At 35.0% G+C, this 27,229-nt stretch overlaps 1 protein-coding gene across 7 annotated transcripts in view; it reads right to left on the bottom strand.

The window, feature by feature from the left end:
• The window catches only part of Trappc8 (trafficking protein particle complex subunit 8), an 81,326-nt gene that overhangs the window by 5,176 nt on the left and 48,921 nt on the right, over positions 1-27,229 (bottom strand). For 6 of the 7 annotated variants that reach the window (XM_074070090.1, XM_074070086.1, XM_020185794.2 and 3 more), the window contains 8 exons: positions 25,652-25,806; positions 22,155-22,597; positions 20,501-20,648; positions 19,201-19,297; positions 17,653-17,721; positions 17,507-17,565; positions 15,177-15,350; positions 11,149-11,250 (listed from right to left, as the gene is read on the bottom strand). In XM_074070090.1, the coding sequence (XP_073926191.1) occupies positions 11,149-11,250; positions 15,177-15,350; positions 17,507-17,565; positions 17,653-17,721; positions 19,201-19,297; positions 20,501-20,648; positions 22,155-22,597; positions 25,652-25,806 (1,247 nt within the window). The remainder of the gene's footprint in view (positions 1-11,148; positions 11,251-15,176; positions 15,351-17,506; positions 17,566-17,652; positions 17,722-19,200; positions 19,298-20,500; positions 20,649-22,154; positions 22,598-25,651; positions 25,807-27,229) is intronic. The other variant, XM_074070089.1, reaches the window with a different exon arrangement.

Genomic DNA, 27,229 nt, shown 5'->3' with positions numbered 1-27,229 from the left:
TAAAGATACTAGGATCTGGAATCATTCACTTTCTCACCCTTAGTACCACAGTTAGACTTGAGTTCTACTCACTTTACATATTAGTTTTGTGATCTTATGTTGCTTAACACTTTAAGACTTAATTTCTTCATATGAAAAAAGGAGTGTATAACAGATGATTTTAATGGTTGATGTAATTATCATTCAGTAAAACTGCTTAGGAATTAGGCGGTAGACTTTAAATTCTACTATATAACTTTTAGTAACTGAAGGCCTTAAAATTACTTAAAATTCCATTTTGATATTTATTTTACAGATTATAGTGTTTCAACTATATTACCTAAAGGTCCATATGGAAGTAAAGTCAATGTAGAGGAAGACAGAGCAAGATCGTGGCTGAGTAACAACCCCCAGCATCTCTCCTCACAGTCACACCAACAGAGAAGGGCAGCCTGTGAGTAGACAAGGGACTGGGAGACTTGGGAGGACTCCACAGGTCAACCAGTGAGTGAAACCAGATTCAGGGTACAAATGAATGAAATAGAGACTAAAAACACAATACAAAAACACAAAAAGTTGATTCTTTGAAAAGCTAAACAAGATTGATAAACCCTTAGCCAAACTAACCAAAAGAAAGGTCAAGAACCAAATTAATAAAATTAGAGATGAAAAAGGGGTATCACAACAAATACCAATGAAATTCAGAGGATTACTGAAGAATACTTAAAAAACATGTATTCTAATAATTGAAAAATCTAGAAGAAATGGATAGATTTCTAGGTGCATATAACCTACCAAAACTGAACCAAGAGGATATAACCACTTAAAAAGATCTATAACAAGAATGAAATTGAAGAATATAGTCACCTAATAAAGAAAAGCCCAGGACTAGATGGATTCACTGCTGAATTCTACCAGACTTTTAAAGAACAGCTAGCACCAATGCTCCTCAAACTATTCTATGAAATAGAGAGTAAGACAAAGAAAAAAGTGTTTAAAAGAAGAAAATTATAAACCAATTTCTCTGATGAATATATCTGCAAAAATTCTCAATAAAATACCTGCAGATCGAATTCAACACATTAAAGAGATTATACATATCACAACCTCAGGTTGGTTTCATTCCAGGGATGCTTGATGATTCAACATACACAAATCAATAAATGGAATAAAGCACATAAACAAAATAAAGGACAAAAGTCACATAATCATCCAGCAGATGCAGAAAAACTCTGTGACAAAATTCAACGTCCCTTCATGGTAAAAACGCCAATAAAACTAGGAACAGAAGGAAAATACCTCAGTATAAGGGCCATATATGACAAATGTATAGTCAACATCATACTAAACAGGGAGAAACTGAAATTAAAGTCAGGGACAAGACGAGGGTATTCACTCTCTTCACTCTTACTTAATATAGTGCTTGAATTCTTAACCAGAGCAATAAGGTAAGAGAAGAAAATAAAAGGGATACAAATAGGAAAGGAAGAAGTCAATTTATCACTATTGTAGAGATAGTCTATACTTAAAGGACCCTAAAACTCCTAGACCTGATAAAAACGTTCTGTCTACGGCCACACCACCCAATCTCATCTGATAAACGCATTCTGCAAAGTAGCAGGATACATACAAAAATCAGTAGCTTTTCTATATACCAACTGTAAACAGGCTGAGAAAGAAATCAGGAAAACAATTCCATTTACAATAGGCTCAAAAAGATACCTAGTAATAAATAAGGAGGTGAAAGACCTCTATAATGAAAACTGTAAAACACTGAAGAGTCAGGCACCAATGGCTGATGCTCGAAATCCTAGCTACTCAGAAGGTGGAGATCAGGAGAACTGCAGTTCCAAGCCAGCCCTGGGAAACAGTTAGAGAGACCCTATCTCGAAAATACCCAACAAACAAAAAAAGATGGTTGAGTCGTCAAGTGGTAGAGGGCTTATTTAGCAGGTGTGAGGTCCTGAGTTCTCCAAAAAAAAAAAAAAAAAAAAAAAATCAATCCTAAAATTGAAGTAAGACCCAAAATACCAACAGCAATCCTAAACAAAGAGAAAAATAAATGCTGGAGGTATAACAATAACTGACTTCAAATTACACTACTGAGCCACAGTAACAACATGGCACTGTCAGAAAAGCAGACATGTAAAACACCTAGAAGTAAATCCACAGAGACACACCCATCTGATTTTTGACAAAAGAGCCAAAAACATACATTGGAGAAAACACAGCCTCTTTAATAAATAGTGCTGGGAAAACCAGATAACCACATATATAGATGACCGAAATTAAACCCAACTCTCACCCTGTATAAAGATCAATTAAAAATGGATCAAAGATCCTAATGTAAGATCTGAAACTCTGAAACTGCAGGAAAACATTTGCAGTTATTAGGCATATGCAGTTCTTTTCTCAACAGGACTTCCAATTGTCCAGGAAATACGAGCAAGACTTGACAAACAGGATTGCATAGGTTTTCGAGGTGGTTGTTTTTTGTTTTTTTTTTTTGATGGGACTGGGGTTTGAACTCAGGCCCTCACCCTTGCTAGGCAAGTGGTCTACAATTTGAGCCACTCTGACAGCCCATGATTGCATAGTTAAAAAACTTTTACAGATCAAAGGAAACAACTGACAAAATGATCCACAGAATAGGAGAAAATCTTTGCCAGCTATTCAGATAAAGGATTAATATTCAGAATATACAAAGAGCTCAGAAAATTAATGAAATATAATTTGCAGGAAAGTGTTTTAATTATTATTTTCATCTAAGTTATTTTTTCTTTATTTTCCCCTCACTGTCAAGGAAAATTTTAATTTCCTGTTTAGCCTACTTTGATTCTCATCTATAGGGATTGGGAGCCCATAGCCAGTGGGCCAAATTAAGTCTGCCTCCTATTTTTGTAGGGTTGTTTTGGGTTATTTTGCTTTGTGTTCTTTTCTTTTTGACACATATTCTTGCTATGTAACTTAAGGTCACCTGAGAACTCACTATGTAGATTGGCCCTGAACTCAAGATTCTCCTGCCTCAGCCTCCCGAGTGCTGGGATTTCAGCATAAGCTAACACATCCAGCTGTAAAGAAAGTTTTATCTAAACAGTCATACCTATTTGATAACATACTGTTTATAGCTGCTTTTGGGTTCCAATGGCAGAGATGAGAATTATGACTGAGAATGCCTGGCCAGCAAATACTAAAATATTTAGTTTCTGGCACGGTTTAGAGAAAGTTTGCTGACCCCTGATCTATGCGGGTATAAAAGTAAGAAATACATTTGATAAAAATAACTATGCTATTGGTTCCAATAAGGAAGTCCAGATTCATCCCAGCAAGTAAAGTGACAAGTTACATGTAATATATATTTGTACATATTCCAGTAACATTCTGGTGCTATTGATAAAACTGCAGAGTTTATAACCTATTAGTGGTAAAAGATGAGAATTTAATCCTATGAGCCAGCAATTTGTAGAAATTTATTTCACAAAAAAATGTGAAAAGCAAGACTTTTGCAATTTGTATGATATATAAATGTACGGAAATTGACTAAAATGGTGTACAATGACCAAATAAAGTTGTACAGTATGTAAAAAGTACATATATTTCCATCCTTATATTTACATGAGCACAGAATATTCCCGAAGAATATAAAAGAAACTCGATAGCAGATAACTCTAGAGGCCATAAAAGAGAACAGAAAGAGAAAAGCAGAATTTGCTATTTATTCACTTGTATTTGATTTCTTTTGGCAATAAGAATTACTACTTTTGTAACAGAAGTTAAAAGAAACAAAAAAGACATACCAGAATGCATTAAAAAAAAAAAAAAAAAAGATGTGCCAGTGGCTTACACCTTGTAATCCTAGCTACTAGGGAGGCTGAGATGGAAGGATCACAGTTCAAGGCCAGCCAAGGCAAATAGTTTACGAGACCTGATCTCCAAAATAACCAGAGCAAAATGGACTGGAAGCATGGTTCAAGGAGCAGACTGAGTTCCAATCCCAGTCCCACCATATAAAAAAAAATTCTTTAGCGGAACCAAAGGGAGAAACTACAGAATATAATATAATAGTCTTTACATGCGTCAGATGAGTGGAAGTGGTTACATTTTAAATAGGAGGGAAATTAACTCAGAAAGGTTAAAGGTTGAGTAAGATATTTAATGTTTTGGGTGTCTCTTTTGCATGGTTCTGGGGACTGAACTCAGGCCATCTGAGCCACACCCCTAGTCCTTTTTGCCTTTAGTTTGTTTTTCAGATAGGGTCTCATGCTTTTGCCCAGGATAGTCTCAACCATGATCCTCTTACCTGTCTCCTCAGTAGCTGGTATGCCACCATGCTGGGCTTCTTTTTGAGATATGGTTTTGCTAACTTTAACTCAGGCTGGCCTCGAACTACAATCCTCCTATCTCTGCTTCCAAATAGCGAGGATGTTCAAGCCATCCTCCTGGCTTGAATAACATTTTTTAAGTGGCACAGCTCTATTTGACTCTCAAAGCCCATGCATTTAATTACTGTGCAATATTGCTTTAGTAATGAAATCTTCCTCTTCTAACCATACAACTTATAATTTTGAGCTAGATGTGGTGGTACTCACCCATAATCCCAGCATCTGCTGAGGTAGAAGGATCTCAAATTTGAGGTCATTCTGGATATAAAGTGAGACCATATTTCAAAAAACAACAAAGACTGGAATTATGGCTCAAGCAGTAGTGCGCCTGGTTTGCAAGCACAAAGTCCTGAGTTTAAACCCCAGTCCCACCAAAAAAAAAAAAAAAAAAAAAAAGTATGCAATTCAAAAAGCAACAAAAAATATAATTTTACATGCCTGATGAAGCAAGAGAATTCAGATTATAAGGACTTCCCTCTCTACTCCTTACAGGATTGTTATGAGAACTACTGGTTTGAATCAGCATTTGACAAATACCAGACACTCATTGTTTACTTACGTGGATTACTTTATTCCCTACTAGCAGATAGAAGAATCTACTACAATTGCATATTAATTTTTTTTAATTGTATAAGGGCTGGAGGATGTTGCTCAGTGGTTAAATGTTTGCCTAGCACGCACAAGGCCCTGGTTACCACCAAAAAAAAAAGTTGTATAAAATAAACTGTTTCAGACTTTAAGCAAATTTAGATTGGCCAACTGGAGACTGAAACACAAGAGTGATATATTTTTGGTACACTAGCAATGTTAATGGATGCTTTCTACCTTGAATGGGTTAGTTGCCTGCCTTTCATAAGACCTCAACAACTTGACATTTACCTTGGTGATTTTACCATTTCCAGGGCCTGTCATTCACCCTTACAGACTTAAGTATTTAATCTCATCATTTTCCTAGAGTTGAATTCCAGTGGGTTGCTAAGTCACTATAACACAGTGCATGCACATGAATGTGTAAAATACTTTGCTAACTGATATACAGTCTTTCTGTTGGAAGGATGTCTAGGAAACCAAAGTTTCTGAAAATGACTTGCCAAATATGGAATCAAAAAAGAGGGATTAATCTAGTAACACAAATGTTGACTGGTAGCAGGCTGATTCCCCTCCATAATGGAGATGTAACTCTATCATCAAATACTAATGGGGAGGAGAAGAGTGCACCCACGCCAGGGACAATGCTTGTTTTATTCAAAGACTTAATAACTGACTGATATCCCTTCTGGTGGACAACTTCTTTCTTTAGTTGTGTTCTTATTTTCTCTCAGGTTGAATTCAATGTATTGTAAGACTGCATATATAGCTCAAGTAGTGGAGCATTTTGCCTAGCAGAGGCCCTGAGTTCAATTCCCAGTAACACACACACACACACACACACACACACACACACACACACACAGGACTAGAAATCTTCTGAGATATTGCATATTTCTGTTAATTCATTAAGCAGGCTTTTTAAATTTTTGAGTGAATCATTTATTTAAAATATGTTTTTGAAGGGTAATATATGTTCACTGTAAAAAAATTCAAGTACTATGTGTAGAAAAGTAAAAATAATTTTAGACTTTCCTTTTAAAGATTTTAAAATGACTACATGTTAAAATATTATAATTGCACATTAATCTGCAGTACAATTGAACTAGTAGGCTTTATATTTAAAAGTAATAAACAAAAGAAATAACAATTCTACCGGACCTGTAGTTTACTAAGCAATATCCCCTTTATCCCATTGAACTTTTACCCTTAAAGAGCTGAATGAAAGTTTTTACATTTCACTTAACATGTACTAAATGCCAAACACAGCACAGCTGGGAATCAGAATTGAGTCTTGCAAGCATTAAGTAGGGCACATATAAATTCTGGGAATAGAAGACAGTCATACAATGCATAATGATGTTTCAATGAACAACAAACTGCACATGACACTGATTCCATAGTTTTCTAGTGCCTAGTGGTGTTGTAGCCATGAAAATATTCTAGAATAACATATTAGGTGTCTGCAGTGTTGCTGGTAAAAACAAACCTATGGTGCTGCTAGTCATATAAAAGTATAGTGCACTCAATCACATATACTACATAAAACTTGATAATGGTAATAAATGACTATGTTACTGGTTGATGTTTTTATAAAACATTTTTTTTCAATACTGAACATTAAACTTTATTTTGAAAACAGATCTCTCTATGTAGCCTGGGTTGGCCTTGAATTTATTTTAATGTAAAGTTACTTATTTTTTTAAAAAATACAAACTAAACTGTACATCTGTCTTTGTTTATGGCCTTTGCCTATTCTCATTTACCAAAGTGTGATACCCCTTTCTTTGAAGCCTTAGCCAGGCAGGATAGAAGACAGTTTCTACAGGAGGGCCTCAAACTCTTGATCCTCCAGCCTCAGCCTCTTAATGCTGGGATAACAGGTGTGTACCACCATTCCTAGATTCAATACTATACTTTTTATCATTACTTTAGAGTATACTCCTTCTATGTGTCAAGAAAGTTTACTGTAAAACAGTATGTTATACCAGTACAGCCTAACATAGCTCAAGTTTCTGCTTTCATGCTCTTTCTTTCTTTCTCTCTCTCTCCCCACCATGTGTGCATGTGTGTATATGTGGTGCTAGGGACTGAACCCAGAGCCTTGCACATGCTAGGCAAGCACTCTACCACTGAGCCCAGCCCTACCATGCCTCTTGACTACATCATTCTCTGTTGTGCTTCGTTTTACCTTGTGTGCACACATGCTATAGAGTGTGTGTACTAGACTACACCATCTAGGTTTGTTCAAGTATATTATATCTACACATAACAAAATCACCAAATGACTCATTTCTTAGAATGTGTCCCCACCAACACATGATTATATTTACTAAAGGAAAGAAACTTTGTCAGTACATTGGTAAAATAATTTTGTATATAGCCACTCAGTAGATTTGTCCTTCATAACACAGAAGGAAAATCAATACATATTGATTATCGGAGCTGGGCATGGCGGTGCATGCTTAATATTCCCAGCACTCAGGAAAGGGGGGGTGAGAGGATCATGAGTTTGAGGCCAGCTTGTATACACAGCAAGTTCCAAGACAGCCTGAACTACACAGTGAGACCCTACCTCAAACACAAAATACAGGGACTGGGCATGGTGGCACATGCTGTTATCTCAACTACTCAGGAAGCAGAGATGGGGAGAACTGTGGTTCAGTAATAGGGCAAAAAGTTAGTAAGCACCCTTCTTAACAAATAAGCTAGAAATGGTGGCTGGCACCTGTCATCCCAGTTACACAAGGGGTATAAGTTCTCAAGGTTCAAGGGTGGCCCCAAATACTTAGTCTCTATCCAAAAAAAATTAAAAATGCAGGAAATAAACCAGAAAACAAAGCAAAACAAACATCTCCCCCTCTGTCACCCCCCCCCAAAAAGAACTGATCATAGAATTGTAACTTAAAATCTTTTTTTTTTTTTTTTGGACGCACTGGGGTTTGGACTCAGGACTTGAGCCACTCCACCAGCTCATGACTTGAAATCTTAAAGCTTACTGTGTACTTCCTGTTTTGTACAAATTACTAGTGCTACTGAACTGCTCACGTCTAGTTAAAATCTTTTTGGATTTTTAAAGCAGTAGAAAGAATTCAGTATTACAGCATTCTTCATTCATTTAACAATTAATAAGTACTTATGTGTTAGTACTGTCCTAAAAAGTTGAAGTGAAACAGTAAATAAAGCAAACTCATAAAAAATAAGTCTGCCTGGGGGATGGATAAGTAATGTGTAACCAATAAATTATAAACCTTCAGGTGACAAGAGCTCTTTTTTCTTAAAAAGACAATTTTAAAATTAAAAAATTGTGAAATAATATAACTACTTTTTTTAATGGAGCCTCATTTGCAAAATGTGGTTATTGTAACCGCACTGCTTACAGACTATTTATGAAGATCAAAGGAGAATGACAGTCACTTCATAACATAAAAGCAAATGAGCTTCTATGTAACTGTTTACCCCTATGGATTATGATCCCACTGACCAATTTTCATTAAATTTTTCTCTTGTAAAAAAAAAAAAAAATAAGAAATGAGCTCAGCATGCCCTCTCTCAGCTGGGGGAGCACTTCCTTACTGTTCTGGCACTGGGAAGATCTTGCAGCTCCTTCTCAATTTCTCTGCCCCAGCACTGGAATCAACCATTTTGTCAACAAACCCTGGTTCTTCTCATATTGGAGAAAGGCTGGTAAGTTTTATGTTGAAATGTTTATTGCCAATCAAAGAGCTACATTATGGACACATTTCACAAACATGAACCTTGACTGAAAGGAGCCAGACAAAAACAGTATCTAAGTTATGTTATGTCCCTCTCCTTGTGTTACATCAAAGAGCTATGATACATATGTGTCACATTATTTGGGACAGATCTTTCTTTTATAACAGATAGGCAAGGGGTTTGCCTTCATGATTTTATTGAAGTAGTGCATACAAAAAGTAAAACAAGTATCATTTCAGATTTTGACAGTGATAGGAAAAAAACAACTGTTGCTATAACAGATATTGTAATAAACATGACAGACTGATGGGGAGGAAGTGCTGGAGGATAGAGGGTACACTCATGGTCTGCAGCACCTTCTAAGGGGATAAGTAAGCTGGGAACAGTATGTACTGTGACCACATTTTAAATTTCTTCTAAAAAGTACTTTTTTGGACAGAAGTGGAGGTCTCCCCAAGACCAGGCCAGAGGCTGGGTAAAACAGTGCTCTACGGGCTTGCCAGATATGCCCCAACGATAGATAACCTTGTCATTGGACTGGGGACCAGAAGAGAAAGCTTCTGTAGTGTACAGGGTTGTGGATTGTTCCTAGCATTCATGGCCTTCCCAGAGGTATTCAGAGAAACTGTCGCTGTCAATGGAAAGGGAAAAGACAGTGGAGGAAACAGAAACTGAAGGCAGAACTGGGTTCCGAGAGTTCTCCTTCTTCCTTGCCATGCAAAGGTAGAGGACTAAGGGAAGTAAGCACGGTGGAACTACTGCCTTTCCAAGAATGTTTGCTGAAGCCAAGGATGGAATTGGGACAACACCTTGAAACTCGAACCCAAGTCGGCATTGAAGGAACAGTAAGCAGGATATTAAGAAGTAGCTCCACGTAACAGAGACAGATTCCACGACTCACAGCTGCCCTTCTCTGCCCTGGTCACATGATCGTGGCACCTAAGTTCCCTATAGTTCTCCCTGTAAGTTAATGTTGACTCTGTGTGACAAGCAGCAGTAGATGCTTCTGACCTGTAAGTCCTCGAGGATAGGCACCAGCCAGTTCACCTAAGCGTCCCCTGCCTGCCCTAATATGGCATCTGCTGGTGCTCAGAAGGCCTTTGCTGGAACAAAAGCAAATGCCCTTTCTTGGGGCACTTAGGCTGGTTTTGTTGGATCTACAGTGGAGATTAGTCACCACTAGGTGTCATGACTCATAGCTGAAAAAAAAAAAGGTACTTTTTCTTTTGACTTGTAAGTCAGAAAGAAATGACTAGGTTTACATTGCAGGAGGGAGACTTGGGGAAATTACAAGTATACAACTTCTGGGATGTTGGTTAGGTTCTCTTTCTTGATCTTGGTTTTGAATCAGAATGTTCTTCAATTTGTAAAAACTCAATGAGCTAATAAGCACTTTTCTATATTTACATTTCACTTTGCAAGTTTTTAAAAGTATTATTAGTATATTAAAGTCTTCCAAAAAGAAAAATAAGAGTTAAAGAGTGGCAGAGTGAGGGGGCTTAGCACATTTGAGACCCTAGCACTAAATAAATAATACTGAATAAATGTCTATCTTGTTTCAGGAAGAAAACACATGAACAATGGCCATAAAAGGATACCCAGAAACTGAAGCTAATTTACTGAGAAAATACTTAGAAAACATTCTCTTCTAGCTTAAGAACATCAGCAATTATTTTTGCAATCAATGCTGGAGAGTTTGTATAGTAGTTTCCTAATAAGGATATGATTCTATTTTATGAGTTCCACACAAGAGGAAAGATTTTACATCCTACTATCCTTGTTTTATAAGTGGGAATCTTAGAAAGCTAAGATTCCTCAGGATAAGCCGGGCACAGTGGCTCACACCTATAATCCCTTAGCTACATGGAAGGCTGAGATAGGACAATAAAGGCTCAAAGCCAGCTGGTGCAAAAAATTAGCAAGTCCCTATCTAAACGAAGCTGTCAGGAGTGGTGGTTCATACCTATAAGCCTAGTTCTTGGAAGGCATTGGTAGGAGAATCACATTTGGAGGCTAGCCTAGGCAAAAAGCTCCAGACTCAGACTGGACGTGTGGCTGCTTTGCAAGTGGGAAGCCTTGAGTCCAAACCCCAGTCCCACCAAAAAAAAAATAAGAAGAAGAAAATATAGAGAATATGGTTCCTTTCTTTCTCAAGCAAATCAATTCATTTTACGATTATAAATTCTAGATTCAATATAGAACATATAAGTGTATCTTCATATTGTTAAAGAGACAATAATCATTTTTCTGGATGATTAATTTTACAATCAATTTCTGTTCAGTTCTAATCTTAATCAGTCTTTGCCACCAACCTCTGACCCATGTCCCAAACAAACAGACCCCTTCAAAACTATAAAAATCAACCAAACAATCCTACACACACACACACACACACACACACACACACTCACTCACTCACTCACTCACTCACTCACTCACTCACTCACTCATAGGAAAGCCCCAAAGCAACCTATGTTATTACCTGTTTCTGAGGATAGGAAAAGGATTCTTTTCCTATAGTATGAAGAATAACATGATGCTGACCTTCCAAAATAAGCTGCTTACTGTCTTCCACAACATATGCCTAAAAAATTCAAAACACAAAAATGTAACTCTGCTTTGTGCTAACCTCAAAAGTAACCAATCTGATGAAAGTTAGAAATATAATAGCTAATATCTATCAATTATCAATAATCTTGGCTATATGAACATGTCAACTTTTACTCATTTAATCAATAAGAAATGTGTTCAAAAATCTGTTTTAACTCATTGTATCTCAGATGGCCTAGATATTTGGAAGGGACAAATCTTGAAATCTTTCCTAATTTGCTCTACATTCTTAAGAAAAAGCTTCAAAAGAATTGTGCCATAACCCAACCGTTCTGTTTTTACTGGATTGTCAATATATAGGCAAAGGTTTATTCTTATATTTTTGCTTCTAAAATGCCCTACAGTTTACCACAGAGCAGAGAGAAATTGCTGAGTATAATCATAAATCCTGGCAGTGGAAATACCATGTTGGGAAACCACATACGGTTTTGAGATGGTTTTGTTTTTATGCTTTGTAGCTTAGGCTATCCTGAAACTTGCAATCCTCCTGAATCTCCTCCCAAGTGCTGCGATTACAGGCATATGCTACCACACCCAGTTTAATACACATGCTTTTAAAAATGTTTTTTTCTTCCAATATATAGTGAACCAATTTCATCTATATAAAATACTTGTTCAGTTCATATATACATATATATATATATATATGTATATATATATATATATTTTTTTTTTTTCAGTACAGGGTCTCACACTCTATCAGTTGAGTCATTCTGCCAGCCCAATCTTCTCCTTCTTGAATTACTTTTGTAGTTTTGGTTCTAATTGGCACATTATGCAAATATAAGGCTTATTTTTTTTTTTATAAACCCAAGGTTTTTACTATTAAATTCTACAGACATAAAATTACTCAGTCAGTAAGGGTCATAAATCTCATTGCTTGCTTGCTTTTGTTCTCTGTACTTACAATGAACTAGTGGCAGCTTGCCATGCAGGGATCAGACTTAGTGTACTGCACTAGGCACAGAATAACAAGGACCTGCTCAGAATCCATATGGGCAGAACCCAGAAATACAGGAGTTAAACAGGGGATGGCATGACCTTTAATCACAAGGGGATGGAAGTTGGCAGGTCTTGAGACACAATGTCAGACATATTTTCCTATAATCCCATGGGATAGAGCCACAGTTACCCAATGCCATCGCTAATTCTATTATGCATTCTCCTCCCTGTACAAGGGCTTAGATTTTTTAAAACAAGCTTTTATTTTTGGCTAAGATTGCCTATGAGTTGCACTATACCCCTTTTCAACATTTTTTCCATTAAAATTTTGTTCAATTTCTTAGTTTTCTCCCAAATCATATTTTATTCAAGAGTATTATGTCTCCTGTGCATCTTACTCCACAATTAAAATGACTTTTCAAGGCTTTTTTTAAAAAAATTCAATAGGTCATTTTTACCTTACCTAAAAAATAAAACCAACCAAACAAACAAAAAACCTACCAGCCACTTTTTCAACTGAGTACATACAGGTATTAGGCACAACCAAACTTTATATCCCATTCTTTAATCCATTCAAAATTATACTTTCTAGCCAAGAAGAATTGCACTCTCAGTTTTCTTCTTCATGTGATTAGTAACACTGATGGTGGGCTTTTGTTCAGGGTCATTTTTAAAAGACAAAATTTTCTCCCCAGCCAACATTATTGTGTACTTAATGAATACTCAAAATCTTGTCTCAAAAACAATAGATTGTTATATGGCATGAGCATATGGACAACAGTCACAACTGTAAGGGTCTATTATACACTTATTTAGTGGATGGTGGTTTACATTAAGGGAAGTGCTAATCCTGAAAAACAGGATCCTCTTGATTGAAGAGCATTTGATTTCAAACTGTTTTATTGTAACATAAAATATTTTCTATACTCAATAAAAATATTAACTACTTAAATAGCATTCCATTTGAAATTCATGCAAAGTCAACAGTCTCAAAAAGTTTTATTTCTAATTTTTTTTAAATAAAAAAATGCTTTTTATTTGGATAAAGCTAATAGCGTGTAAAAAATGTTTTTTATTTGGATAAAGCTAATAGCATTTTAAAGTATGTTCATAAAAATATTTAGTAATTTTTTTCCCCAGTATAGAAGATCAAACTCATGGCTTCTTATATGCTAGGCAAATGTACTAAGCTATACCCCCACCCCCAGCAAAAAAAAAAAGGTTTATTAAGAAATACGTGGCTTAGTTAAAAAAATACTCTAGAATACCTGAATCAATTTTAAAAATACATGTACTAATGACATACTACAGTCTCTATGCTGGCTTGTATCAGAGGACAAAACATACCTCTGTCAGAGTTCAGGTGAATATTCTTGGACAGCATTGTCAACTTCACAGTAGAGTCATTTAAAAAAACAAACGAGTTACACAGCTAAGCTATGGAAACAGCCATGATGCCCCACAGACTAAGAAAATATGGTATTTATACACGATGGAGTTTTATTCAGTCACAAAGAATAAAATTTTGTCGTTTGCAGGTAAATAGAGTGAAGTGGAGAATATCATCTTAAATGAAGTTAGCCAGGCTCAGAAAGCCAAAGACTGCATGTTCTCTCTCATATGTGGAATATAACCTAATACAAATTCATCAATATTATGAAAAACAGGTCACACTGGAAGAAGGTCAGATATGAGAGAGGGAGGGTAAAAAACAAGTTAAAAAGGTGAATATGGTTGATATACTCTCTATACAAGAATAAATACAGAATGTTTAAACCTGTTGCAATCACCATAAGAAGGGGACTAAGGTAGAAAGGATAAAAACAGAGATGAACAGAGATATGTATGTATAATACATATATACATGGAAAGATTACACGGAAACTCCCTGTACAGCTATCTTAAACAAACAAAAATGTCATTTTGTTCTTTACAAAAATGGAGAACAGGAGGGTGAAACAGGTCCTGCCTGGGGGTGTGGGTGATGGGGTGGATACCAGTGGGAGGGGGACAGATGTGAAGAGAATTCGTAGGAGGGTAAATATTGTACAAATACTGTGTACATGTGTATGTAAATAGAAAAATGAAACCTATTGGAATTATTCCAGGAATGGGCGAGGAGAGATAAAGGAGAATGATAGAAGGGTGAATTCAACTATGATATATTAAAAGAATTTTTGTAAATCTCACAATGTACCCCCAGAACAATAATAAAAAAAGGGAAAAAAAGTTAACACACGTATATGCTACAAAAGGATATACTGTAAGTAAGATTCCAATGTATTATGGCTCTGTTCAATTTAGGGGAGACTAATGCCTCAACATTCATTCTGCTACTACATGTGGACTTTGGGTTTGATTCAAAGCATTACAAAAAAACAAAAACAAAAAAATAGCTTTGTGGTATTGAGTGCTTTGCATGTATGTGGCAAAACAAAACAACCAAAAATAACCCAGTAGAAACAATAAAGGTAAAAACAAAAAAGGGGGAAGGGGAAAGGAATACATGGCAAATGAATAGCAGTAAGTGGCTGTTGGAAGGAAAGAGAGTAATGGGTACCTACAGGTTCATGGCGCTATGCTTCTTTACCTGGCATGTTTGGAATTGCCATAGGAGTTTAATAATACCTGATGTCATGGAGGTTACCACGTCCACAACATTCTCAGCAACACACAGATATAACAGTAACACAGAAGTTATAAAACAACTTCAATATTGCAACTGAAAATTGTATGCAGAATACAAATAGCAGGAAATATCTGTTCTTCACTTAAGAATCAGGTATCTAGACCAAGCATGGTAGCATGCACCTACAATCCCAGCACTTGCGAGGCTGAGGCAGAACGAATGCAAGTTTGAGGTCAGCCTGGGCTATGTAGTGAGACTTTGTCTCAAGAAACAAACAAGAAAAACTTCAAACACCTATAAGCGAAGCTTACTCACATAGAAGCACATACCTTCCATAAAATGACAATATTCAAATCCACCTCACTGCACTTTTGAATCAATCTCACGGCATCCTCTGCTGAATGTCTTTCTGTATGCCCAGACACCTGAGTTTGTGTTTTTTTCAATTCAGAGGATAAACTTCGAAAAAAGAAATCTGCACACGGGCTTGCTGAACTTATTATCTGTTAAAAGAAAATCACTTGTCTACATAAATGTTCTTAATTTAATGTCCTGTCAATACTTATTCTGTATCACTTATTTAAATACATCTTGCCAAAAGTTACAATTCTGTAATTTATATATACCCAAAAGGCATACTCTGTGATTTCTTGCCAACTACTGCAGTTGAACACAAGGTCATTTGAATACCTAAGAGATTTGTTACAAATTACTCAGAATCTTAAAAGCTGTCACCCCAAAATAACCAATCTATACACCCATCATCTTTCACGTATTCAGGGAGTATATATAAAAAATTAAATGCTGAATATAAATATTTTACTATTAAAATAGCAAGTATTTCTTGAATATTTCAGAATACAAGGCAATGAAATAGAATGCAAATAGTTACTGGTACTTATTCATTCTTTATGCTGTAGGATTTGGCAGGAGAAAGAATTTTAAATGGACTCAGACCTACAGGATTTCCCTTAATAAAATGTTGGGTCTCAGTAAAATCTCTACACTTACACTTTTATAAATTGTAGGACAGGTATATATCATGTAGATATTAGCTTCGAGATACAAAATAAATACTAAATGTTAATGAATATACACAGTTTCTCCCTTTTAAGTGACTTTTTTCCTAGTAAAAACATTATCTTCATAGTTTTCTCCTTAATCTGTAGTACTTGGTGCTATTTATCAACCAGATTTGCTGAAAGGAAAAATAACTTTGTTTCTTCCTTCTTCAGCACTCCTATACAGAATTATTTAACAAGTCAACAAAAAACATAACCTTAATGTAATTTAAGAACTCCAGTGATGTTTCAAAGGATTCTAAATCTTTTAAAAGAAATAATGAACAAAGCACACAACTGAAGACCTAAAAGCTGAGTTCAACCACGCAAAGCATAATATCTGCAAAAGTCAACATGTTTTATAATTATTGGGCTTTCACAGCTGTGAGATATTTCTAAACAGCTGCTTCCCCAAACGGTCAAAGACTGTCACAAAGGCTGAGTCAGAAGAAAGCCAATGATTAGAGAAGTATAAAATTGTAACGATATTTGGTATTATCAGAGAAGAGTACAGAGAAGAAATCGTTCCACTACCCACGCACAATTATACAGAATTTCACACTGACAGTCCAGTACTTCTCAAAGCAGATCTCCTGATAACCGCTTCAATTATATGTACGACTAGCTAAAAATGCAACATTCTCAAACTCTACCCAAGACACAATGAACCAGAGCTTTAGAGGTAAAGAGACAAAGACTGTATTTTCATAATTCTCCAGGTCCTTTGAACTCAAAACTAGGGTCTGCAGACTAGCAACTTCAGTGTCACCTAGGAGCTTATAACAATTTAGAACCTGAGGTTCTACCCCAGGACTAATCAATCAGAATTTGCATCTTAATGAGATCCACAAAGCACAATTTTTGAAATTTGAAAACCACTGCACTAGGTGATTCTTATACATAATTATGATCAGTTTTCACTGCCTTAAACAATACCTTTAAAATCACAAGGCAGCCTTATATATCTAGCTTGTTATGTGGGTCTCAGAACCATACAATATGCCAAAATCCATGGGGTTAACATCTACATGTTCCATCATGCACACTTCCTAACAGAAAGGTCTCCTCATCTAATCCTGCTTTTTTTTTAATCTCAAGGATTAATTTCATTTGGTATTTTCAAAAGAAAGTTAATTTAAATAACTAACTAAAATGGCATAGTCCAGATATCACGTATGGTAGTGCACACCTATAAGCCCAGCACTTGGGAGGCCAAGGCAAGAGCATTGAGAGTTTGAGGCCATTCTGAGCTACAAAGCAAAACCTTATCCCCAAACCCCACCCACAAACTAAAATAGCATAGTAGTCCATATAACATTTTTTGGTTTGTTTTGGAAATTGAAGACAGATTGTAAAACTCATTGAAATTGAGATGTTCATCCTCTAAAGAATTTTGGTGATTAATGAAGAAACAGGGTTTAATTTTTCTTTCAAATATTTTTATTAAGTTTTACTCAAAAGAAATGAAAGATATGATCCGACTGAGATTTACATTCTCCAGGTAAAGAAACACTTTTGCCAAAGTGGCCAGAAATTCTGTATGACTTGTTTTTATAACTATGATATTTAAATCAAACACCATGTGCTTATTTGCATACCTGTTCATTTCCAAAGATGATATCTGCAAAAGTGTACTTTTCTGAGGATTGTGAAGCAGCTGAAAACCAGAAAAACAAACTAATCATATCTTTGCCATAAAATATAAAGTGAACGCTTAAGAAAGTGTGAAGTAAAACTGGCTTACCTTCTCTTTCTTTACATCTTATTGCCTTGAAGCAAAACTTGCCCTTCTCCCTACTGGCCAACTTGGAATCTAGGAATAAAGGGGGACAGTTTACAGAACCTTCTCAGTTTATGGCTTCTTCAATCAAACAAGAGAACAATCCAAATTAAAAATAATGTTTAACATAAAAAAAAAATCTTTGCTTTTGGTTAACGACCTCCCTTAACCTCTTAAAAAAGATAAAATTTAGTTTTCTCAAAATCCCTGTGTATAAGTACTCCCTATGTGTTACGTGTTAATACCTGATACTCCACATAAACAGAACAGTCTGAAAGATCAGAACCTGGGGTCAGGAAACCTACAGTCCCACCACTCTCTCAATCTTCACTTCTTTTCAGTATTTTTTCATAGCTATGATTTATACTAATTCATGTACACATTTTGTTATAGTGTATTTTCCCACATTAAGGCACTCTTAAAATGCTAATATATTTTAATGACCACAAGAGTCTGAGTGGCAGTTTAATTTACATTGAAGCCACAATGAACTTTTCTCTAGTAAAAATAATCATGTAACAAACTTTTCTAAATACATAGATTTTCCCAAATTTTCAACTGAATCCTTTTGTTTTGGTTTTTTTCCTTACAACCTCTTTATTCCTTTTTCTGCTTATTCATTTTTTTCAGTAAACTTTTTCTATTGTTGTGCTGGGTGAGGGGTACATTGTGGCATTTACAAAAGTTCTTACAATGTATTAAATATATCAACTGAATCCTTTGCATAAATTCCTAAAATAAAGATCAATGTGGGGCTAAGCATTTAAACATTTTGTCTTTTGAAATATTGCACAATTCATTTCCAATAACAGGCAATATTATTTTGCCAGCTTCCTGTCAATCTTATAGTAGGTACTTTATATTCCTAATAGGATGACAAATTGATAGAAATGTTCTGGAAAACATTTGTCGGTGTATACGACAAGGGTGAATATTCTTTTGCTTGAATGTTACATACGTATGAAGACAGCATAATGAAACTCACCAACCACTGTTCAAGAGAGGGAAGAGGGAGAGTGGAAATAGGAATATAACACAGTAGGTGAACTTGTTCGAGGTACACTATACACAAGTATAGAATTATCATAATTAAATCCCCTCATTATTAATGTGTGATAAATCAAAAGTGAAAAATTTAAAAAACAAAAAGACAGAAATAGGTATGGCTACTACATACACACACACACATCAACCTATCAGTGGTGATGAAAACAGAAGCTTCCGTATTCTAGTCTATACATTTCTATACTGCTTCAATTTTTGACAGTGATCATATGCTCAGGCACTAATTTTACAAATAAAAAATAAGGAAAAAATAAGAGTAGAAAATATGTGGAATGGAATAAAAGGATAGAAAGATTGAATCAAAACAGGGAATTTGATTTATACTCAATTTAATGCTTAAAATTAATTATAAGGAAGGCACCAAGAATCTCATAGTCTGGTACTATGCTGAAAAATCAAGCAATGAAGATATCAGAATTTATTATGAAGAAGGGGAAAGGCACGAACCTTTGTTTTCAGAGAGATTTACAGATTTTTGTAAGTTCCAGTGCTTGCTACTACTTGATACTTGTACTATGTGGAATTCCTTAACACCTGCTTCACTCTGTCAGAAAGATACAGAAAGCCATTCAGAATTCAGGAGCATTAAAATAAAGTATTTCAATGAGAACAATATTCCTATGCTACCAAAGTCAATGTCAATTAACATTAGATGAAATTTTTATTTTGAAATAGTGACAATATACATTTCAGAAAGTTTAAATTCCTAACATTCTTAAGACAGAGAAGACAACATTTTACCCAAGAAATATTTTTAACCATAATGCACACCCAGTGGTAAATTTAAAAAACCAAAAAAAACCCTGAAAGGCACTAAGTAATTAGAATCCATCATAATTTTTGATAGTATTGAATAGATGAAAAGTAATCTGTTGTCAATTTTTAATCAAAACTATGGTGTTTTCTCTTTTTATTTCTTCTGATCTTTTAAAGATATCCAATTCCCAGTAAGTTAGAAAAACAAATAACTGTTCAAGTATGGTGGTACACATTTGTAATCCCAGCACTTGGGAGACTGAGCAGGATTCAGAGTTGAGGCCAATCTGGGCTACACAGCAAGACTCTATACCCCTCTCTCCCAAAAAAAAAAAAAAACAAAAAAAAAAAACACCAGCAAAACCCTACAAAACAGAACCTCAATATACAGACAATACAAATGAAGCTACTTAAACTGTATATAATTCTTATTTATCTAAATAAGAGCTAACTTGACATTTGAAATTAAATTTTTCTTATTCAAGTAACAAACATACTAATTCTTTTGAAGATCACCAAAGTATCCCAATACAATCTAAATATTCCTTAAAAAAGTGACTTTACAAATTTATGAAGAAAAAGCAGAGGGTATTACAGAACTAATAAGTAACATTTCAAGTAATTGTAAATCAATCTGAGGCTAAGGTCTTATATTTAAGAGATCACACTCCCTTCTTCAAGAATACTGATTTTGATATTTAGAGTCCATAAACAGCATTTTTAAAATAGACGGAATAGTACTGTTATAAATGTATAAATGTAAATGAAGTATTACTAAGTTACCCTTTCACTCAGAGACAGACTGAGCAGACCGGGGTACAGCTCAAGTGGCAGAGTGCTTGTCTAGCAAACCCAAAGCTCTGAGTTCAAGGCCCAGTGCCCCACACCTAAATTTCTAGCTTATGCTGTTTTGTGACTGAAAAAACAGACAAAAACAAAGCACACATTTGAAATATAATTAAAAACAAAACTCAGCTGTAAAACAACTTACAGTATTTGTATTTTCCACATCCACAAAGACTAACATATTGCCTCCTCTGCCTTCTTCATCATCAAGTGAATTACTTCTACAGACAGTGGCGCGAACATTTAAAGATCGACTGGTACAAATAACTGCAGTATGCCTTAATATTCTGTGTCTGGAGAAGTAAATTATATTCAAATATAATCTAAGAGCATTATTCACTGCTACAATTCTCTAATTTCAAATAAAAATTTAAAAAATTGAAAACTCAGGACCACTTATTACTCTAGAAAAACAAAGAAGAAAACAATCAAGTAAAATTATATAGTTAGCCTAAACTGAGTGCAATTCTTTCTTCTGAGTTTGGAAGGACTCCTTGAATCTAGGCTTGCCCCCTGGTCATCATATTCATCTGTGTAATCCATGAAAATAATCTTCGTGAAGTAATATCTGACTTCACATTTTCTCTTGGTAGTGGTCCCAAAATTACTGAACAACTAACCAAGCAAAAATCAAACTTCTGCTGGTGGAATGGCTCAAGTGATAGTGTCTGTCTAGCAAGCGTGAGGCCCTGAGTTCAAACTCAGTACCATTTAAAAAAAATGAAACAAAGTTTTAACTTGACATTCAGAGCTCTCCACCACATAGCATTACATTTCAAAGGTTTACTCTCCTTTACTTCTTTCACGCAAAGTTTTACTGTGGCTTAAATCTACCTATATTCAGTTCATATTCTCTAACTTACAAATCTTTGTTCATAGATACAGCTACTTCCCACAATATTTATGCCCTGCCCCCTTCATATCCAAATCCTGAAACCTTTACTGTCCTTGGAAACTAATTTCACCACTACCACACTCTACAAAGCTTCCTTGGCCAGATTACTTCCTCTCTGAATCATCCAAGAACCTAAAATGTACCCATACTTACAAAAATTATCCCATTTTTGTTCTCACAGTAAGTTTTACAAAATATTTTTAGATATTCTGTTGAATAAAATAAATGTAGCAGAATTATTCCTAGTTAATTTTGTAAAAATGACAAAGGCACTATTATAAATAAAATACTCTTGTTGGTGGAGTGTCTCAAGTAGTAGAGTACCTGCCTAGCAAATGTGAAGCCCTGAGTTCAAAACACAGTACCACCAAAAAAAATTTTTAAATAAAATATGCTGCTGTGCAATATATAAGCCCCAAATTCTGATGGGCCAGTTAGGTTTGATTTCCTCAGTCACCACCTACTATAATACCACTTTAATCATCTGTTCTGAAAATATTGTACATACATTTTCCTTTCATGTATTCTAGTGGGAAGGTTAAAGGAAAAAATATTTTTTTAAAAGAATGACTACATATACAAATGACATCCTATTTAATTAATGGTACTGTTAATTTCATTATTATGTGATAATTTTGAACATGGTAATAAGTCATATTAAAGAAACATGGAGTTTATAGATAGAAGCAACTAAAAAGTTAATGTAGTTAAATTATTTTCCACTTCTGGTTGCCTAAAATTTAGTTGTATTTGGGACTTTAGATATAAAAATCATGCATAATTTTGAAGAGGATAATTTTTTAATAAACAATGATGCATGTTAGTGAATGTCAAAAAATTTACCCAAATATGTGTACATATATTTAGCATAGAGCTTAAGCTTTAACATTTTTATAATACTCACCGTATTTTAGGCTGCTTTTTAACACTTTCATAGTAAAACAAAAAATTAATTTCATGTACACCTTCTTCATCTGGGCCCCGTAACCACATTGGCAGCTGGACTGAAGCTCCAGGTAAAAGAACAGTGTCAGGAAGGGGAACTGGAATCACCTCTGGCTGACTTCCTAAGCCAATGCCAAAGTCCACAGAAGAAGCTGAAGATGTGAGTGCTATACACATAGAGGTAGAGTCTGTCACAACAGTCTTATAAGCACTACAGTTTTCAGAGGCCGAGGGGCTCAGCGGTGTGAGAATAGCAGTATTCCCACCAAAAGTAAAGAACTCTGGACGTTTAGAAACAACCTTCAATCCAGTAAGAGGACATTTGCTGACATTGACAAATTCTACGTATGCTTTTCGGATTTCTCCACAGAGGAGCCCTGTAGGAAAATGTATAAAGAACACCTGTATTGGAGGGAAAAAATATTATTATATTGTCTGTTAAAAATTTTGAACCTCTAATAAGTAACACTTTAAGATGCTGCATTTCTTACTAAAGGTGTAGGTATTTTTCATTAATTCGGTTTGATATCTCTTTGGAAATATAGCAGTTAACTCTATTTTAGAAAATACAGTAAGATGAAGAGACCAACGTTACTTTGCCACTCAGATTTTGAGTTATGAATTAAAGGAAAAATGTCAATAACAAAAAGGCTACCATGTCAAACTTTCACAACACTGTAGATTATAAACCATATCCCAAAAATAACAAAAGAAAAGCTCAAGTGGTAGAGATCCTGCCTAGCAAGTTCAATTCCTAGTACTACCAAACAAACAAACAAAGACTGTTGAATTCTACAGAGTTGAAAATCAAAGACATTATATTGGACTGGGTATGGTGGAGCAGGACTGTAATCCCAGCAAAGACTGAAGTAGGAGGATCTCAAGTTCCAGGCCAACCTGGGCTATATAGTGACTTTCAAGCTAGTCTGAACTACATAAGCAAGACAGTGTCTGGGAGAAAGGAAAAAAAAAGGTTATCATTTAGTTCAACTTTCCTCATTTCTAAGGTCAGATAATTAGCCTAAAAGTAAAGTTCCTCCTACAACAATGCTATCTGAGAAGCACTGCGTTTTAAAAACTACTTGTATATTTAGCATTTTAATAATTGAAGACCATTTAAATGATATGGTTTAATGAAAGTTATAAACTAGTAGATTCATTTAACAATGTGTATTTTGGTGTCCTCAACTAATTATTTTGACAACTATAGTGATCAGAATGTTCCCTTCAGAAAATAAGCCCTCACAAATTTTTACTTACATAATTACTAAACAAATATCTACTAATTAGGTAATGGTTGTTTACCCAAACAACCCTAAAATAACATTTGCATTCTAGCTTATTTCATTTCATCTTCAGTGTTTTAACCCCTAGCAACAGCAACGCACTATTAATAAAAATTATTATTGTGGGAACTTGACAAGCTTGGACAAAAGTATACAGAAAAAAGAAAAAAATGAAAGCTTCTTTGAGAGATTTGGCTTGCCAGCCTCCCTCCACCCCTGCCAAAATATAAGATAAACCAACAGTATGGTAATGACACAGAAATAAGGAAATGTTATTGAAAAGAACAGGTAGCATACAAAAAGACAGTCATGGGTACTTTTCAGCATGTCAGTAAATAGAAAGATAGTATGAGCTGCCCATACTGTATCACTGGTACTGAGACTAGAAACAAAGTTTGTAGTCTACTCCCTTGATATTCAAAAGAATTTATCTCTTGAATTTAAAAAACACAGACACTAAAAAGTAAGATCAGGACTAGAGAGTATGGCTCAGTAGTAGAACAGGAGAGACCCTGGGGTTTGATCACTAGCACCACAAAAATAAACGAATGAATGAATGAATCGATCAATCTATCAAATAAAACTGTCAATCTTGAGTAGGAAGTCTCTGTTAGTAAATATAAAGCTTAAAAACAACAAAGTAAAAGAACACCAGCTATTACTTCTGATAAGTAACAAAACCTCAACATGGGGCTGGAGGTGTGGCTCAAGTGGCAGAGTGCCTGCTTTGCAAGCGTGAAGCCCTGAGTTCAAACCCCACCCACAGGGGGAAAAAAAAAGTCAACATGTGGAAAGATACCACATGAAAGTTAAAATTTGTACCAAATATTTATCAACAAGAAACTGGAACTTAGGCACATTTGATTTCATTTGCCCTACAAACTCTTTAATTACAACATAATTAAACAAGTATCAAAACTGGGCAGAATACATGTAGCTCAATCATACACTCCTCTTAATACATACACAGCACCACCACCATCCATCTTAATTTTCATGTGTAGTCTGATACTGCTTATAATTATTAAAACTGTATTTATATACAGTATACACAAGGAAAGGTCTTTAAACATAAAATACCAATCTGGAATCACAATATTGGCCCCTTGTGGAGGTAGATTGCTACACTTATTAATTCTCCTTTCAGGAGAAAGAGTCTCCTTCCAGTGTTCACATTTGTAACTTCTATGATATGACCCTGACTTTTGGTACTACCATCCAAGATGAGCCAGATTTTTCCCCCTAATCTTAGCCTCTCAAGCAGCTAGGATTACAGGCATGAACCACCAGAGCCTGGCTTTTTTCTTTCTTTTTTTTTTTGTAATACTAGGGTCTGAACTGAGGGTCTCTCACTCGCTAGGTGGGAGTTCTACCACTTAAGCAACACCCCCATCCCTTTTTTGGGAATTTGTTTTTCAGACAGGGTCTCGTATTTTTGCCCAGGGCTAGCCTCAGACCATGATCCTCTTACTTATGCTTCCCAAGCAGCTGGGATTACAGACATGTACCACCACTGCCAACCCTGTACTGCTTATATTTTCTATAAGCATTCATTCATGTATTATTCTTATAAGTAACAAAAAGGAGTCATTGATTTTAAATAACCAGTGTTCTGTTATAAATGTTTCCCAAATTTCCATTAATTTTCCCCAGAACTGGGGAAGGAACTTAGGGCCCCGAGCATGCTAGGCAAGCGCTTTTATCACTTGAGCCACACCCTTAGCCCATGATTAGTATTTCAAGGCTACATTTTATAACCTGGCTGTTACAATGTCAATCTGCAGGACCACCGTAGTTTTATAAATCAGACCTACTTAGCAAGCTTAGCAATAGTTTAAAAGCAGAACTCACTGGGACACTGGGGCTCACACCTGTAATTCTAGGTACTAAGAGGCTGAGATTGCGAGCATCACAGCTCAAGGCCAGTCAGGACAAACAGTTCTCGAGACTCCCATAACCAAAACTAACCAGAGCAAAATAGACTAGAAGCGTGGCTTAAGTTATGTAAGCGTGAAGCCCTGAGCTCAAACCAGAGTCTTACCAAAATAAATGAATGAATGAATGAATGAACAAATGTAGGGCTCAATGTATTATCAAACAACCTCAAAGTCTAAAATTAATTTCTTTGAAATATCTAGCCTCATAAATGGTATTTTAAGAAATGAAATACCTCCAGTAGTGGCATTTCTTCAGTGATTATAGGATCTAAACGTCGATCAGGACCATATTTAATAGATGTTTTCTCTTCTTTTGTGTTGTTAAGTCGAGGACCTTGAATTTCTAAATCCTGTCTCCCTCGCACTGACATATTCAAGGAATGCTTTCCTGAAATAAAAAACAAGCAATACCCTAAAAAAATTTGACATGTTAACTATACTAATTTAACTTGAATATATGAATACTCTAAGTTTCATATAATTGCTAAAAATAGTCTAGACAATTATTAACATAATTATCAAAGAACTAAGTATATTTTCATCCCATGTAACATATCAACTATGATATGTTGCTTAATTAGTTTTGGATTTACTTATATTGCAAAAAGACTATGCATCACCGAATAGGAAGTCCTTTGAAATCTAAGTTTTATAGACCATAATATTTAATAACCAAAAATATAGGAAAGAATGGCAATTTTGGGCCCAATATTTGATATGAGCCATGAGAAGATAATATATGTATGTATCTTTTTTTTCAAATGAAAAAAAATCCAAAACACAGAAAACAGGTCAACTTTTCACTTTTATTCATATTCAAATATACAGGTTAATTTGAATTATTTCTGTATTAAAAATAACTACATCTTCTTAAGAGACTGAACAAAGAAAATTAAATACAGTACAGATAGTTTTCTTTTAACTTACTTAATATCCATATGACATTTTCCCAAAGGCTTCCATGCAGTACTTACATGTGTGAAAAAGTCCTGTGGGACTAACCAAGAACTTTAATGTGCTGAAAGACACTGATGGTTCCAGACTGGATCTAGAAAGCAGTATTTCTCACACTTCATTTGACTCAGATCCCTACTAGCATTTTACATAAAAATGAACTACATGAAAACTCTGCTTAAAAGATGGGACTTATTTTAATAACTAACTCATGGTCTCCACCTACTAATGTCATGCAATAACAATTTATAATATCAATACATATATTTGGTACTCCAAGTGAAACAATTAGCTATATTTTATTGACAACCACAATTCTGTGGTGCTAAATCAAAGTAATATTTATAGATAAATAGGAACAGAGCTTCAAAAAGTTCTTAACACCTAGTTATCTTGCTTTAAAAATGCAAAAAATTTTCAGGATTATTTACAAATAAACCTTGTCTGGCACTTGTAAAACAAGAAATACATATTGAAATGCAGAACATCACACTCAATTTTAGTGTGAGTTTTTTGTTTGTAAGTTTTACATTCACATAGATTAATTCCATTTCTATTTATTTTTAAATTTTGTATTGAATTATCTTAGATAGCCAGCCAAGTAAAATTATTCAACTGAAAGTTAAAAAGATTAACAAGTTTCCCAAAATTAATCAGCTTTTATAAATGCTACATTCATGCCTATCAATGACAAGTCAACTTAATTTGTTACAAAATAAGACACATCTATTAAAATGGAGTGCTGAAGTAGAGGGTATTATAGCAAACTCCCTTCCTAGCATCTTTTCAAACTAAACTCCAACAACTTCACACAGTAATTACAAGGTAATATTAAATCTTTTCAGGTTTTTTAATTA

The sequence above is a fragment of the Castor canadensis genome, chromosome 4 (assembly GCF_047511655.1).
Source record: "Castor canadensis chromosome 4, mCasCan1.hap1v2, whole genome shotgun sequence".
NCBI classification, from domain to species: Eukaryota; Metazoa; Chordata; class Mammalia; order Rodentia; family Castoridae; genus Castor; species Castor canadensis.
Note: the sequence above shows the minus strand (reverse complement) of the source record. Positions and strands in the feature narration are given on the sequence as shown.